This window comes from Seriola dumerili, unplaced genomic scaffold (genome assembly GCF_002260705.1).
Source record: "Seriola dumerili isolate Sdu_G_001 unplaced genomic scaffold, Sdu_1.0 BDQW01000088.1, whole genome shotgun sequence".
Taxonomy (NCBI): domain Eukaryota; kingdom Metazoa; phylum Chordata; class Actinopteri; order Carangiformes; family Carangidae; genus Seriola; species Seriola dumerili.
Window position 1 is genome coordinate 7,680,723 of NW_019174343.1, and position 17,981 is coordinate 7,698,703.

Sequence of the window (17,981 nt, forward strand, 5' to 3'; positions counted from 1 at the left end):
AGTGTGAAGTAGTTATGCTTTCAGAGAAGCTTCCCCAGCACTATAGGAGGTAGCTATAACGCTTCCTCTTTCTCCTTCCTACTGAAATAGCTGTGCAACAGGAAGAGTGGTAAAAACATGTTTCCAGCCAAAGTCTTCTCTTTTTCTGTTTCTGTAATGCATTTGAGTTGCTCAGTATTGTACAGACATGATGCAGGTACAGGAAGAAACAAAATATCCTTGCTTTGGATTTACAATAAATGAACCCCAACATGTCAGCACAAACATTTCCATGACAACATTAGCCCCTGGTTTAATAATGAAACCAGTTTGTGGACTGTTTACAAAGCTCCTTCATCACAGTCAGCTGCCCCACATGCTGAGGGCGATGACAGTTTTTATGCGAGAGATGGTGCGATGCAAATGTGCTCATCTGTCTTATCTGTTGTCATGCCAACTGTTGCACTAAGCTGCGAGTTTACAGCTCCTTATATGTATGTTCTACTGCCATATAATTACATACAATTTTAACCTTTGCTGATTATACTTGTTAAGCTGGTCTTTACCATTATTATGGGTACTTTCCTGCTGCAGACAGTCCACACTTCTCCCTCCTACCTTGCTGCATCGTTAGTGTAATCATTCATAGATGCATTATCTGAATGGTAATCAGAACTTGTTTTCATCATTTCAGCAGAGGAAAATGAGAATCCTCTTTCATCATTGTTATCATGTCATCATCTTTGTCTGCTTTCAAGACTCCTGGTTTCTCTTTTTAATGAGCTGGCCACTAGGTGGAGTGAGAGGTCAGTGCCAGTCTTCTTCATTCAGATAGGTTTTATGATATATATTCCCCACCCTGTCACCTCACACAAGACATCTATCTTAACTGGCACACAGCCCGACAAGGAGAAATATAAGAGAAGGCCAGGAGAGGATGTGAGGAGCTTTGATCTACCATTGGGTGTTTTTTTCTCCTCCATACATCTGTTTTTGCTGTCGCTCACTTGCTAGAATCTTTCATGCTCTCAAAAATTAAGAGTTCAGTTTTTTCCAGCTTCTCCTTTGATCTCTCTGCGTTCTTGCTTGACTGTCTTACGTTATACACCACCCTTTTCTTCTTCTCTCTTGCCTCATTCCGTCTACATTCTCTTTTTTGCCGTTGACTTGCTCTCTCGTTTTCTCCCTTCTTTTCTTTTCCCTCTCGACAGTCAAGAAGATATGAATAATTCACTTTGATGAACAGGACTGCAGAGTGTGCATGTCTGGTGTATTAGCGTATGTATTTGCCTGGGAGTACCATATGGGGTGCTCATTCACTTTTAGAGCACACAATACACAGTCTGTTCACTTTGTGTGTGTGGTTATAAAGATGTGTTCAGGCGCACAGTTGTGTGCCTGTTCCCTGTAGCAGCTTGTCACTAACTCACCTTATTGGTCAGCAGTGGCTTGATCTCAGTCAGCTGTACATCCTGCAGCTCATCCATCTTCCTCTCTGGTCACTGTAAACCACTCTGTCCAAAAAATGGAGAGAAAAACATTATAATCACTTCTGCAGTCAGGCAAGCAATTGTGTATATTGGTAAGAGTAGTGAAAAAGATATGTAATGAAAGCAGCATATTTTACAGCTTAACGATAAACTTTATTGTCCAAAATGACATCAGTGCACTGAAAGGGTAAACTTCACTGAGAATTACATGAAATAAGTGTAAAAAAATAATAACTATAAATAAAAAAACATAAGAACAAATAATGTGCAATAAATAAACATTTAACTTCAATGAAAACAAAGGATCAAATATACGTAAAATGCTGCCTATATAACCTGACTTGACCTGAGCATTTCCACTGCATTATTGCTTCTTAATAAAAGTATTCATATGAGCGCATATCGGAGAATATATGCGCCGATACCGATATAGCTGTGATAGGCCAATATCAGCCAATAAAATAAATAAATCAGTCGGACTCCAAGTAAGAGCATTACATAAAACAGCCCCCAGTCTTTTTGTTCACTCTTGGCACAAATGAACAAGCTCATTCATGGTGAGGAAGATGTCATTGTAAGGTCTGTCTTTTTATGCATGTCTGAAAATGAATGATTAAAATTTTTCAGAACTGACAGAGGGTGTCTGGATTGATATCCGACTTATATTTAATGGTGGTTCTATTTGCTCCCACTAATTATGTTTTTCATCATTGTCAAATACTAATTGTTAAATCCATAAAATGTCAGGAAAGAAATATGCCCATCACAACATCCCCAAACCCAAGGTGACAAATTCAAGTTCCTTGTTTTGTCCAGCAGTTCAAAGCCCACAGGGATTCAGTTCACAATTACAGTATGTCAGACTAATCGTCTCAGCACCATCTCAGCACCAGGTGCAGTTTATGGCAACACAACCTACACATCTGATACTGATCGATCAGTATGCGGTTGAAGTAAGTGGTTGCAGGTAGCTAAGTCACAAGTCCAGCGCTGACAATGTAATGTTCTTTCTCTCTAGGGAACCTTCCCTTCCTGATTCCATATTGGCACAATGTGATAACACGGTACAAGGAGGGGGATAGAGGGCATTTTCTCTATCAATTCTCAAGGAAAGGTCACACTTTCGGTTCACACAGGTGGTGTGCAAACATGCACACACACAAAGATGGATCAGGCCAGGTTTAACAAGAAGCTCTAAAGCCCACCTCATTTGTTTTCCCCTTGAAGCCAGCCGTTTGTCCATGCACATAATTACTGAACAAGAACACTGACACAAAAATGCCCCCTCCCCCACTTTCCTTGAAATGGTACCTCTTCAGCCTTGCCTGTTTGCACAAGGTGAGGACAGGAAGTGGTATTAAATTACCTGGCTGTACCCAGCAGAGTGGCTCATGTTGCACATAACAACAGATGGAGCCTCCGCCTCTTCTAGGTCACTGCTTACAACTGGAAGACAAAGCCAAATCAGCCTGCACCGCACCGCAAACAGCCTTTGAGGACTGCGTTTATCTGAACAGATGCATATGATGCTAACACAAGAAAGCAACAAGTAAGGGCATATGCAATTGGTTAGAGTACTAGCCAATTGGAAAAGCAGCTACAATCACTTCCTGAGACAGAGCCAACCCCCTTGAACGACCTTGAGCTACTGGTATCAGATAACATTCAGGGTTGAATAGTGATGAGTCTTGCGGCCAACCAACAACGGGAGGTACCAGCAATGATGACATCACGTTAGGTCTGTGTTACCAGCAGTTTCATCCTCTGATTGCCTGACAGAGGTCTGAACAGACAGCTGCCTGTTGACGCATGAATAAGGTCAGAGGTCATCCTGCTCTGGCAACAGACAGCACCTTGCTTGGAAACAACCAGGGAAGCAGATGGATGCAACTGAGCCCAATCCTCAAATTACATAAAGCAGGGTGGGGGGGGAATAGAAAAATTGAGTGTTGGAAATACTCAGCCATCAGCATGGGGAGTGAAAACATGCCCAGAAAAATCCCTGCTGACAAATCCGGCTCAATGGTGGAACTAAATAATATTTAGACAAGTGAACAAGGAAAAAAGAAAAACAAATACTCTGCATGCTTGAGCGGATTGAGCGTATTGGCCGGATCAATCCAACACTTCCTCAGACTGTCACAGAAAGTGGGATGGAGGCAAAGGCCGCTTTAATTGTAGCCGGCTAGCTCGGTAATCGAGGTGTTAAGGGAGACGGGGTCAGGGTGGGCTTAAACCAACTGACAGATTGACTGGGCGGCTTTCACAGCCCAACCCCACTGACCCCCTTATACTGGGTAACCCGGGCAACTAGCAACCATCACTTCCCCACCATCATCCTGTGCTTCATTCTTCGGTTTCTATCTGAAGTAGATCTCACAACCCTTAACTGTGCATCAAATCACCTGAGAAAACACCAGCAACACCACATTTAGCAGCATCCACCACCATTGCAACCCTTTCCTACCTACTCCATGCCTGCATTACTCTTCAGCCTGCGCAGCTGTTGCCATAGAGACAAAGCTGGTCGCCGATGTTTATTCTGAGCTGGGCTAGCCCCAAGGGAGAGATGTGAGGCAAGGAGACAAGGGGAATAGATAGTGATAGAAATGAGAGGAACTGAAGCTCTAAACATGTGCTTTCAGCGGCGTTTACCCGACAATCACACAGACTCAAATGAGCCATGCAAACTGTCTAGATATGACAGCAACGGTTAGTGTAGTTGCAATAGAAAATCAGGAGAAGTAGTCCCAGATGACAGGAGGGAAATTCCATTTGCAATCTGTGCAGCTTGCGGGGTTTGTCCTATATTCACACCATACCATTAATGTGGAAGAGGATGGGGGAAGGACTGAGAGATGATGTTGAACGAGTCCCTACAGCCTCGGCAGCAGGACTGTATGTTGTAACGGATCGCTCTCACAAATGGTCTCCCTGTCACCAGAATCTGTTTTACTCAGCTCTTCTGCTTGAAACTGAGAAACACGTGAAGTACATGCCGACTCTCACACATGACTTCCTTCATCTGTTCTTCAAGTCCATTTTCCTACACAGTGTGCAGCTTCCAGCAGAGCCTCGGCTCAGCACTAAATATTATGCCACGCAGCGAGGGACCAGGGGGCTGTGCTAGGTGAACAAATGACAGCAGAAACAAATCGTGTCAGAGGAAAACCATGTGGCCCCTTCCGTGCAGCAAAGGTCAGCCTTCATTACAGTCTAGCGTCAGCGCTGCCTCCAGGAGACCAGAAGGTTTTCAATTCTGACCCAATGTCTACATTGAAAGAATTGCAAAGGCATGTTGAAATCTGTCAGTGTAATAAATGGATAACTTATTTACATCGCTCCTTCTCTCCTGTTGGCAAGCACTGCTGCCAACCTCACAAACATCATCCTATATGTACTGCTGTAAGAAGAGAGAGGACATGCCTTTACCTTCATACAGAGGCGTGTGCCAAAACGCCTACTGTAGATATATGGTATCTCTGCCAACAAAAAGGAGTCCTGTAGCTGCCATGTCAGCAGACGGTGCTGAGTGATCGATGAACACATCCCCTGCTCCTCCTCCTACCTCCCTCCCACATCTTTCTCCTCCTCTTCCTCCTCTCTCTCTCACACTCTCTTTTTGTCTATCCATCTCCAGCTCACCTTGGGTCGTCAGGAAGTCTAGTCAGGCTGCATGATGGACGACTGAGAGCCCAGCTGTGATGGTGACCCTCCCTTAAGCCTGTTCAATTAGTCTTCTTTCCTCTTTATTGCCATGGCAACCGTGACTACAGAGTCAACTGCTGTCATCATCATCATTCGCATCACAACTCTGAACTCATGCTTTGACTCTGACCTCTCTGGTCTCAGGTTGACCGAGGTGAATGTCACCATGATGACCTCATATTAACCTGCCTCTGTGTCCCTATGGAGACCCTGACTCAGCCAACAGGCATATTGCCATGGTGATGTAAAGCTGGAATCTTTTACCGTTCACACATTGTCACCCTCTGCAGTGGGGAGATGTGTACAGCAAACATGGTGAGGGTGGAGGGTTGTGTGACAGCCTGCTGTTCAACTTAATCTGCCGTGCAAAACACAAAAGAAATTGTACAAAATGTGGCAAAATGATGCCTGATTTTGATATACAAGAATCCAGACTTCTTCAGTCAGTCACCTCTAGTACATTGGCTCTGATTTGAACAGACTATATGGGAAATGTCAACCTGGATAGGTGTAGCCTGATAAACGAATCAACAAGATCAAAACTTCTTACAGTCAGAGTAAGAAGAGCAGTTGCTGTAAATATGAGTCGTTGAGAGTTTTACCCCACAACACACAGATTGCGAATGTATTAATTCAAAAACATCATGGTTTATTTATTATATTTACTTTAACCTCATACGGTTCCTTGATGTTGATCAAACTCTACTTGAAGGATGTTTTTTAGTCGCCTGCCAAAGGGTTTCTTGCTTGAAATTGCAGACATTTTGTTTAATGTTTTGGTTCTCTAGATGTGCAAACAGTTTCAGTTTTGAAGAAGTATCTTACTTGACAGTAGAATAAAAAAATATATTTTTACACAAACCCTGTATGAAGGAATTTGACCATGAATTATGAAAAATGCTGTGGTAGTGATGCAGACAAGACAAAACAATCACTTGACTACAGTATCACACAAAGAAAAAGCATTAGTCATCATTTATTCCTCCTCCACATCACAGCCACATCAACACATCATTATGACTGTAGCTGCCCAGCCACTGCATGGGGTGGTGACAGCTCTACATAGGCAAAACATTGTTGGTGTGTCCCACTTTAGGAGCTGGATCCTCCTAAGTCTGCATTTCTATACCAACTCTTCCAAATAAGCCTTTTGTTAACTAAATTTGAAGGAGACTACTAATGTAACTTTGCAACTTAAGTCAAGAAATATCATGTGATCACATCACACTTACCAGGTATTTGCATTCACTTAGTCAATCAGTATAGACCAATAAAAAGGCCACTGCAATTAAAAGTTGGAAGTCGGATATAAATTAGAAATTAAGAGTTATATACATTTTAGATATATGTTAACCTGGTACACTTTTTGCTAGCTGTCCATTATATATTGAACTATAAACTCAGGTATTATGAAACTTATCCCAATTTATCACTGGTTTCTAAACTTTTTCATCTTTTTCTTCCTAGTCAAATATTTTTGACATTACAAGTTGATAAATGTCATCCAAATGAGCCATTATTTTTGCATGCTTTGACTTGACTGTCTCCTTCAGAGCAAAGGATCAGGTTCAGTCAGGCCTTGGTAGCCTCTGAAGAACACACCTTATTGGGTGGCATCCATTAAAACATCCAGCCCCTGATTTGGGGCGCAGCTACTGACAATTACCAATTTGTCTCCAGCCAAGAGAAGCAGTGTCCTCTGCCTGTCGGCTTTCTCTGGGAGCCAAATTATTCTAATGACACGGAAGAACACAAGCATGTCTGTCCTCAACTGGAGCCCTGGTCTTCAGTCAGCACTTCACCAGGCTTCACATCACAAGAGAAAATAGGCCACCACAAATTCCAGAGATACTACCCTCCTGCCAACCATTCAGACAGCCGAATGTCTATGTGCGCTCTTCTTTATGTGCAGGAGTGTTTTGCCGTCAGGGCTTCAAACAAGTGGAAACAACTTGTCCCTGTACAGTCACCAGTGTGGTCACGCCTTAGCCTTAGACTGGGAGACTTTTCCATCCAGAGGGTACGTCACTAGAAAACTTTTCATAACCAGGCCAAGCCAGTGTTTACAGCAATCTGCACCGGAGTAAAGCTAATGGACTGTGACAAGGCTCAGTTCCAGATTACTGCTCTAACCTGAGCAATTTGGTAAGAGAATTAGAAAAGGAAAATCCATTTGTTTGGCATTTTAGCCCCCACCTCCCCCTCCTTTCAGGTCAATAACAACATGAGTGATAGAAAGGACGGTTGAATTTTATTCAATCCGTCCAATTCTATTCTAGAGACAAGGGACAAGACCCAGAAGGAAATCTGATCTGAGTCTGCTCTTTTGTTTTCCATCACGGAAAAGCTGACCTATAGCACTGAACATTCCCTGCTGACGCTGTCAGCAAATACACACACACATGAGTGAGTAGGGACCAGCACACACTCACATGTGCACACACACGCACACATCTCCCCATGCTTCACGTCTACTTAATTAAATGACAGCTTGCTGTCCTGAGGCTCCATCATGCTCCTTACAGTTTATATGATTCTCCTGATACCAGATGACAGATCCTTTTTTTATTTTCTTTTGACAATGCAACAAAAACTATGATGAGACATATCTCTGATGTCTTTTTCTGTCACGAAATGGTCTATTCTTATCCATTTTCTCACCTCAAAATGGAACAACACCCAACTGCTTTTGAAACCAAACTGAAAACACTGGAGGTTCACTTTGAGATGCAGATCCTGCTCAGGTATAAGTTCACATTTATACACACAGATACTATATATGCAGAGGACCACTGAGGAGAAGACAAAGCAAAACACGTGACTCACTCTGCTAGAAGTTATTTTAAGACATTTAATAAGAGAAACAAATGTTCATCCTCAAAATACCAAACTTCTTGTTTGATCCATCCAGGATTAAAAAGGTCTAATAAACGCTAAATACTGCATTACTATGATTGACTTATCCCTTCTTTGGAAAACTGAATCTGATGGCACTCTCTCTCAGTCACCATCACATTTAATATCCTGAGCCTGGGGCCAGTCATAACTCACAATGCAAGTGATAAAAATGTAGCAGAGGTTGTACTTGGACGGGACATGGGAGATAACACACACAAGAACAATATTGCAAGTGCTACTGTGAAGGTATAAAACGCACATATGCATCCTACTGCATTTGTGTGTGGGAGGAGATTTGTGACCTTGTCTTCTGGGTTGTGATATTCACTCAGTGCGCATGTTTGCCTCCTCAAAACATCTGTATAATAAACCGAACAGCTGCATCTTTTAATAGAGGAAATCCTAAACTTATTTTCCATCAGTTGAATATTTCTGTGTGTGTGTGTGTGTGTGTCTGTGAAGAAAAGTCTGGTTCCCCAGCAAAGACACTCATTGGCACGTAGCAGCCACTGCACTGATATGTCTGCCAAAAAGAAGATCCCCCTCTACACACACCCTAACCCGAACCTCTACACTCTATGCAGGATTGGGGACAGTCTCTGTAGAACTCACAAACACACATCCATGTAAACGGGCACATAATGTCCATACAGACACACACAGTCTCAGATAATTAAAAGTATGCACACATCGACATTAACACCTACCATACAATCCACATACACATATCTAATCCTGCAGGGCCACTGAGTGCAAGACCCCTCTCATTACTCTCTGAGGGCTTTTAAAGAATTACATTATTCTGTCAGGGGCCACTTTATCTGCTAATGGTCTTATGAGATTAAAGAGCAGCATCTGGCTGTACTGATTTATAACCGCATATCTATTGGCATCATCAGCATGCTTCACCTCGTACATGAAGACGCACACAACTAGAGAGAGTCTCAGAGGACAACCGACTGGCTCCCTAAATACAGTGCTGTGGTTTGTGAAATTATATGTCATAAATTCCAGTGGCATGCTAAATTTACTGCATTAATACGGACCCAGAGACCAACAGCAATATTTTCCATCGGTGAAGTAATGTTTCAAACCAGCAAACCGGAAGCGCAATTTATCCATTAGGCCTGTGTCAGACAAGGAAGTGTAAGTAGCAGTTACTAATTTTGTATGTGTATGATATATTAGGCCTTGGTGTGTGAGTCAGCCCTTCCATGTTTTGTTTCTCCCTGCACAGTACATTGTATTATATAGCCTCACAGAGTCACCCAGGCATCTATTTTGGCCTTTACGTATGAGTAAAGAAGTGGTCCCCACAGCCAGCTGAATATCAATTTTAAGTGATTCTCATGGGTCAATGTGTTTTGACTCTTAGAAGTGCTTGTGTCCTGTAATGATTTATTGCGATACAGATTTTAGTTCACATCACCCAGCCCTACAAAAGACATCAATGACTCTACATTACAGGTTCTAAGTGTGAACTATTGGAATGTACAGTATATTCATTTTGTGTTTGCCACACACACACACACACAAACGAATGATGTCTTTCATCTTTCCTTTGACTCCACAAAATGACCTGCAAGGCTCTACCACAGCTGATCCTTTCTAATGACGATAAATAGACTAATAAGATAATGGCAAAACACAGCAATTTTGATAGCTGTAGCAACATGACACATTTCATCAATAAATCAATACACATTAGCATAGACAGGTCTCACACAAAGGAAGGCATGGGGGAAGCATGATGTTAAGGGAAAAAAAAAAAAACATATCATCACTGGGGGGGGGGGGGGGGGGCACCAAGAGTCAGATGAGTCTAGATAAATCTGCTGTGATAGATCAGAGAGAGGTGTGAGCCTGGCTGAATGAGTCTCTCCTGGCTGAGCTCCTCCTGATATCTGGCTATAAATAAGACTGAATGGCCAAGCCTGTCAGGCCTGCACTCAGTGCTGCTAATAGAGTACCTGCCCCTTCTCTGCTACGCTAGACTAGCTGCCACTCAGTCTGTGGGGATTTCCTCTGCCATGCTCACTTGTGCAGACAACACAGAGAAAGACAAAGTGCAAGACGGATGCTAGTGTATGTGTGTACTGGGTCTCAGCTGGTGGATGTGAGGGGGCAGGGCTTCCACAACAGCGGACTCCTGCTGGAGGCACAGCACGATCTGTAGACTGCGGTCAGACTGGCCGAAGGGCAGCTGTGGAGGCAGCAGCGAGACCATCTGTACAGTCCGGCCAGCAGCTCACTCACACACCCACCCACCCACAGCATCAGTTCAACAAGCTCAGTGGAAACATTAGAAACCGCTTCCATAAAACATTAACAGAGCAGAGACATGAGAGCCCTTGTGTCCAGAGATAGTAAAGTCCTCTGCCTGTGTATACAACCAGACTTTGTATCAGAACACATCTCTGCATGTCTTGCTGTATGAATCAGTGCTAAGAGGCCTGTTGCCTCACAGGAACACAGCCTCTGCTAATAGAGTTATCCATGTGGTCACAATGACTGATTACTGACAACTCAATCTCCCAGAGAAACACAGAGGTGGCTCCTCTGGCGCCTTGCCTCGCGAATGCTCGCTGTGGAGGTCGGCGGTGTCCTTGGCAACCACAAAGGGGGGGGCTAAGCCATCCCCAGCTCAGCTGGTGGCGCCGCTGAAATCGAATGACCTTTTTCAGCATAATTTACATGACGGCATTCTCTTCTCATCACAACAGCCAACGCAACGTAGAATATTTTACCTGTCAGCTTAGTTTCCACTCGGCTTTTGGGATGCTTAAATGCTTTTCATTAACTTTCAATACAGTGATAAAGCATTAAATAACTCAAACAAACACACAGACAGTTATTTCTCTTCCTCACATGTTCAGCAGTACACATTCTAATATGTGTAACATGTAGAAGTCACTACTCACACTGAGCCACACGCACACTCACCAGGAACCCGATCTCTCCAAGTGATGTTCCAGCGTTTGATGATTGGGTCTTTACGAATCATCTGTCTGACTTTAACAGCCTCTAGCAGGAACACAGCCTGAGGGGGAGGATCTTCAAACCACCAGGGCGCTGTATCTGCCATTTGCTCCGTCACAATAACAACCACTAAACCGTTTAACTTTCCTGGGTGTTCCCTAAACCATTAAAGCAAGTAGAGGATGAAATGATTCATACCGTGCGCAGCCTTCCATGAGACATTGTAAATAAAGCTGTATCCTGCTAACATGTTTAAGTTTAGAGAGCTGAGTGTGCAGTGTGTGTGTGCCAGCTTATTTGTATCTATGACAGTTTTGTGTCACAAAACATCCTCTTTCTTTACTCTCCATCTCTTGGTATTCACACACATATTCAGGATGAACACAGTAAGATTTTTCAGAGTGGATATAGTTTGATTAACATTAGGGAACAAGAAAGAGCTGTAATTTGGATGAAGGAAATCAAAGAGGAAAAGAGGAGACTGAGACTTGATGCAATGCAATGTGTGCAGGTGTAAGAGGGGTGGTTCTTAAAATATATGATCCCAAATGACGAGTGGCACTGAAGGACAGTTCAGGGCATCCAGAGGTCCAGCTTGGCTCGTATCCAACACTTTGGATCAACAAGCTTACCACCTGTGCTCTGCCTCTCCTCATCGCCACCTGCTGATATTATTGCTGATGCTGATAGAGAAAATGGAGACAGAAAAAGTCCTCCTTCCAGCTGGGGTGTGATCCAGCAGATAAGAGTGTCAAAATGTGTGGACACTGTCACTGCTTCACACAAGCCTGCTAGCGACTGTCACTGGTGTTTTGTCATTCATTTGTCTGCTGTATTTATCCTCAATTACAACATTTCAGGAAAGACAGATGATAGAACAGGGATAGATGGGAAAGCTGTCTGCATCTGCTGTTCAGCCAGGGTCAAAGGAAATTGAGGAAGTTAACCTGGAACAGAGGTGTGTGTGCATCAGCTGCTTTTGCTTTGAAAGCTTGAAGCTGCTGTGCAGAGCTTGTGCTGTAACTCTAGGCCTGGTGCAACTTAAGTTACAGATGCAGTTCAGTTACAAAAACACAGCAGTGTCACTAGAGCTCCAGGAGGAAGGGTAAGACGCGCAATACAGTGTGAACATCATTCTCATGGCTACAAATAGAAAAAATTTGAAAAAAAAAAAAACACAAACCTGTAAGTTGTATCTAACAAAACGAGACAAAGATGTGCTGATGACCACGGAGGTATTTCCAATTATGAGAAGAAGTTGCAGTAAATGTCCCTGTCTGGCACAGGTTATGTTTTGCGCTGCAGGGCTGGCAAACCAATACACACAGTAATGCTGAGGTGAGAGTGAACACAAGGCAGACTGACTGTCAGCACAGTGGCTTAATTACTGTCTCCATCTCTCCAGTGAGCATTATTCGCTGACATTCATCCCTGCAAGAAATCCTCTTCTACAAGAGCATTTCTCACTTTTATGTACTCTGTAATCCCTGTAATACATCATGTGTAAATTGTAATCCAGGCTGAAAGGCACCTTAATAGTGCCGTTCCTTGATGCCGACACACTGAAATTACTTTACATCACTTACTTACAGTATAATTTTACGTATAGTACATAAGTGATGCATTGTGCTGCCTTTGTTTGCACTCTGAAAGCCTGGGGTAATTTTGTTTTCATTTCTCTGAGCGCTTGTGGAAGGGGGAGTCCCTCCACAGTTTAAAAGAATATGAGCAAATTTGACAGCTTTAAAACCAAGTGTTGCAATATAGTGCATAAACCTGTTTTAAATTATTGAAACTTTCAGTGGGTGCTAATAGTTGGAGCCTACAGAGACCAGATGAACACATTTTCTCCACATTTCAAAACCCCAAGTACAATGTATAGCTTAATAAACAACTTTTGACACTCCCATTAGTTAAGCAGTAGTTTTTTACTGTAATAATCAACTAGGGCCAGGGCACTTCCAACAATATGGCAATAAACCTATATAAATAATAAACTACCCCCCAATCTACTCTGTCTGCTGCTTTCACAACAAAAGACTAATTTGGAGGTCAGCTTAAAGAAAGCAGCTATCTGTTTATAGGTTGTTATCTATTGGCTTCTCTAGTCTGAACAACAGTCTTTCACGACAATGTTGTGAGTGACAACAAATGCCTGGCCGATGCCTGTTGTGTAAGCTCCATTCAAGCCTTAATGATCATGTGATACCTGACCTGAGAGAGCACCTGAATTTACTACCACCACCTTGAAACTAGAACATACTAAAATTTACACAATTTGATATCAGAATTAAAGCTTCAATATACAGACAGTGTTTCTGTGGTGCTTAATACAAAGGTTAGAATGACCTTCATGGTAATTCATGGTTTTATTTAATGTCCTATAACTAGACTTACTTTGAGATCCAAGTTAATCCTGATAGTTTTACTGGGAACTATAGCACACGCTGTCCTTTGAAAATATATATCACAAGATGACAGTGGTTACTTTTAGAAAGGGGAAACACCTGATGCCCACTCTGTTACACCTCCCACCTGTGTGACCTTCGCATGGCCACCAGTGACATTGTCATTACTCATGTGGTGTCTGAATGGTGTAATGCCTGCAGCTACATCACTGTGATTCATCTGATTAATAATGATGGATCTGCCCAGTCTAGACTGGGACAGTGTTTGGAAAAAATGTGCAGAATAAAAAGAATTATCTACATGAGAGATGACAAGTCACACAACCAACACACAGACTTGGGCCTTTTTATCCAAAGGTCTCCTGCCAAACTCCAGAGAAAAATTACTGCAAACATAATCATATTAATATTCCTCTAATAAACATAAAGGTACAACTAGTGTTTTATTGCACTTAGTTATTAATTTATAACCTTAACCCTGTTCATTTTTTCAGTATACCTCTATGGTAAATAAGGATAATACCTCTTCCCACAGGGACTTTGGTTGTGAAATTTTTTATTGTGTTAATGTATTTAATACATATCGCTACGAGCTGTTCGGCTAACATCTCTTTATTTGTTTTAGCACGGAAATTAAAGATGTAACGCATCGTGACCGGCCTCATTTCATTACAAATTGAAGTAAAACCGAAGTTATTATTGAGCTGGTAGATAATGTAACAAAAAAAGTGAATACAAATACGTACTGCGCTGACAAAATGAAGATACTGTGTGGAAATAATGGTTATGTCGCATCACTGTTGAGAGGAGCAGCAATGAACTCATTTCAATCCAACTGCAGTTTTTCTAACTGAACCGCTTCGCTCACGCTCATTGTTCATCTGGCTTGTGCCGGTGTTTTAACATGTGTTTTTAATTAGTACATCGATTTCTCATTGCTGCTCTAACGGCTACCACCATTTCTCCAATAAACGACTCGGTGTATGGACAGTAACACGAACAGGTTGGGAAATCCAGCGAGCTGAGATAATCTCGTGTGGCATCGGGCACATCTGTAAGTGAGGAATGGGAAAATGCTAAGCGAAAACACGGATGTGAGACTTACCTCGTCGGTGAAATAAGTATCCGGAGGGTTCTGCTCTGTTCCTTGCTGGGTAAATTGTTGAAAATCAACGGTTAAAGGTGTATTTCAGTACACAGTACACACGTCTCCTGCCTGTCGCTTTCTCTGTCTCAACTAGTATTTCGATGTGACTCTGGGCGGAACTACACGCTGCGTCGCAGACACCGCGGAGGAGCCAATAGGAGGAGGCGCTACACACCACAGACAGGAGGAGGAGGCAGAGGTCTCACTCTGCTCCGAAATAACGAAGACGAGAGTCTTCCCTCGACGTAGAGGGAAAACAAAAGATTACGTTCCCAATGACTTAACTGCCCTCACAATCAAGTATTATGATTTTATGGTGGTTGACGTTTCCAACTTTATTTTACCCATACAGCTGCATCAGTCTTGGGGCGAAAAAGGTGGACAGCGCATGTTTGACAGCAAATGCCTTTTGATAAGAAGATAATTGTATTGATTTATCTTTTTAACTTTAGACCATCTTTGGTGAAGGCCAAACCCAGAGCCTTCAGCCCAAGAGATGTTGGGTTGACTCTGTACAAGTTCTTCGTGGGCAAAATTTTATCACTTACCCTGCTGTGTCACTACATGATGAGAGCTCAAATTTTGGAGATTAACCGATTAGAATTCCCATCAAGTTTCTATTTTCAATCTGATTATGTAACTGCACAAATCGGCTATGCAATAAAAATATTACATCAAAGTATGCACGCAACCTCTTTTCGACGTGTTTTTCCTCAGATAAAGTTCTCCCTCCCATTGATGGAGCTCTCCAGTGCAACCAGTGACGTTTTTGGCTCGTGAGCAACACCACTTTAGAGTTGGAGTTCAAATGCCTTGCTCGGTGGCATCTCAGCAGGAGGGAATTTAGCACCGATTACCTCTGGTTCACTTGCTCACAAGCTTGCACCTTCAAACTCTAGAGTACTGCTGCCCTTAATTTCAATGTGATTGTGTAACAAATCGGCTGCAAAGAATGTTACATCAAAGTCTGAATGATGCAACCTTTGACTTCTCTGGCAGTTACTACCAGCTGGATAAACAGGATGAGAAGGAGCACTCTTCTTCAATTACCCAGCCTGTCAGAAACACAGTGAGAAAATAGCCAAGAATGTGTCCATCGTGATTAATAACAATGATAGTTTATTTATGTACCAGCAAATCTGTTTGCATTGTTTTGGACATTTTCCCTGCTTCTAAGCCAGACACTTACAGTACAGTAGCATACAATATTTGTATTTGGAGACTGTTTTCAATAAAGAAGAGCACATTTTTGAATAACATATTTACAAACAGCCAAAATGCTGTAAATAAACAGATGAAACAGAACAGAAAAAAAGAATTTTACATGTCTTCTAAGTAGTTTTGTCATTGACAAAGCACAAGATGCTAGGTTAAGTAGAGACAAGCCTACATTACAGTTTTCAGTGAATCATAGGTCAAGTGCTACAGCGACAACGATGCAAACTGAAGTAAGGTATACAGAAACATGACAAACACATAAAAATTAACTGATAAAACTGGTACACTGATGAGGACTGTTAGGAAAGAAGCATTACAGTTTAAGACAAAACGGAAATCACACTTGTTATCGTCTCTAAAGCTGAAAATAAGATGCCTTTGATTCCAGACAAAAATAACTTCACAGTGTAGTATAAAACAAACCCTTGAGTAGGTCAAAAACATAACAAATCATTTGTAGAGGCTGCTTGTACAGCGTCGTTACATACTGGATGTCTTCAAGTTACTACCTGTCCAAACGTAGAGCAAAGACTTTTAACACAGTATGGCATGACAGGTGACCAAACTGAACTTTGGGATATGGTTAATGTAAAGACAGTGACCATTTGAAAATGTGTTCAAAAAACTATTGCAAAGAGGTTCAGGAACGATTGCAATTTCGAATATAAAGCTTCTGCATGTAAAGCACTGTGTACTGAGAGAGACAGGGCAACTTTAAGCAGTAGCTCAGACAAAAAGGCATTCAGAAGGTTTAAAGTTGCATGGGAACCATAGAAGTGTAATGTGGTCCTAAGGATTTTCTCCTGCATTTACGAGGTTACTTTTTGTGTTTAATCCTGATTTATGATGCTAACTTTCCATACATGTTCATATAAATATTCATATGAGACACTGGCTGGCTGTAGCACCAGATTCCACCACACAAAACCCTTTAAAAAAAGGGAGAAACAGCAGCAGAAATCAGGTCAGAGAGAATGTGCTGAACAATCCGAGCCTTGCACTTGCATTAATATCGTTATCTCTGCAGCCAGAAAGAGACTTGTGAGCTTCCTCCGCTGCATTGCTTCTGCATGCTGTGAGGTGCCTGAGGCTGCTGCTGTTCTCTGACGCCCTCATGTGGAGCTGAACAGAGCGATCTGCTGCACCTTGCCCAGCTGTGTCAGCAGCCGTTTCATGCGGTGTTTGAGTTGAGGCAGACGAGCCAGAGGTTCTGGAGGCTCCAGCTCTCCGGTGTAGTCCAGCCAGCTCTCCAGCACTGAGGATGAGGAGCAGAGGAAGAACCAGGGATGAGCACATGGGTACAAACATATTTCTTTCAACCCACAAAGACATTACACAATTCTCAAGCACAGTGTTTTGGTTTGCTGGAACAGCCCAACCCAGGTATGATGCAATCATCACAGCCAGTTGTACATGACAATGACCTCTGGGCTGTTGCATAATTTCATGTATCATCAAAAGCAAATGTGTTTGCATTCAGCTCAACACCAAGTGACATTTAACTGTCTATTAGTCAGGATGGGAAACCTCAGTAAAGCCTTCTACACTTCACAGTGTAGAGAGAGTAACTTTGAACTTTGCAGTAATATTATATTGTCACCATAAACTAAGGCAGGAAACACATCAAAGTCAGACTCAGCAAAGAAATAGGTGGACTTCTATTTTTCTATCTTTCACTATTAAGAATCTTCATTGGTAATAGGCTGGCAGGCTTCACATCTTCATTGGCATGTCTACACAGACAAATTATTAGCATTATCTACCAGCTGATCCCCTGTGACCTCATCCGGTCAAAAATTGCAGAACTGACTTTGTTGCACACAAACTTAATATATTGTTAATAACATGAAACACTTGGCTGCTGACATTAACTAACTTCATGGACTGATCGGCCTCTGATATAAGCAGGTGTCACCTTCACCTTTTTTTTTTGTTAAATTATATTTTGGGCATTTTTGCCTTTATTTTTGATAGTACAGTGACAGATAGGAACAAAGTCAGGGAAAGAGAGAGAGGGGATGACATACAGCAAAGGGACATGGGTCTGATTTGAACCCACGGCCGCTGCAGTTAGGACTAAGTCCATGTACACGCTCTACCAGGTGAGCCACCGAGGCCCCACACCTTCACCTTTTAAACTCAAATTTAATGATC

The 17,981-nt window shown here is 42.3% G+C and overlaps 2 protein-coding genes across 6 annotated transcripts in view; both read right to left on the reverse strand.

Moving 5' to 3' along the window:
• Window positions 1-14,705, reverse strand: part of ndrg3 (NDRG family member 3) — a 33,772-nt gene extending 19,067 nt beyond the window's left edge. For both annotated transcript variants that reach the window (XM_022745139.1, XM_022745138.1), the window contains exons 1-2: window positions 14,568-14,705; window positions 1,410-1,493 (exon numbers count right to left, since the gene is read on the reverse strand). In XM_022745139.1, coding sequence (XP_022600860.1) covers window positions 1,410-1,466 — 57 coding nt within the window. In that variant the 5' untranslated portion in view covers window positions 1,467-1,493; window positions 14,568-14,705. The remainder of the gene's footprint in view (window positions 1-1,409; window positions 1,494-14,567) is intronic.
• A 1,002-nt stretch (window positions 14,706-15,707) lies between these two features.
• phf20 (PHD finger protein 20) overlaps window positions 15,708-17,981 on the reverse strand; it is a 15,879-nt gene continuing 13,605 nt past the window's right edge. For all 4 annotated transcript variants that reach the window (XM_022745265.1, XM_022745266.1, XM_022745267.1 and 1 more), the window contains one exon: window positions 15,708-17,082. In XM_022745265.1, the coding sequence (XP_022600986.1) occupies window positions 16,940-17,082 (143 nt within the window). In that variant the 3' untranslated portion in view covers window positions 15,708-16,939. The remainder of the gene's footprint in view (window positions 17,083-17,981) is intronic.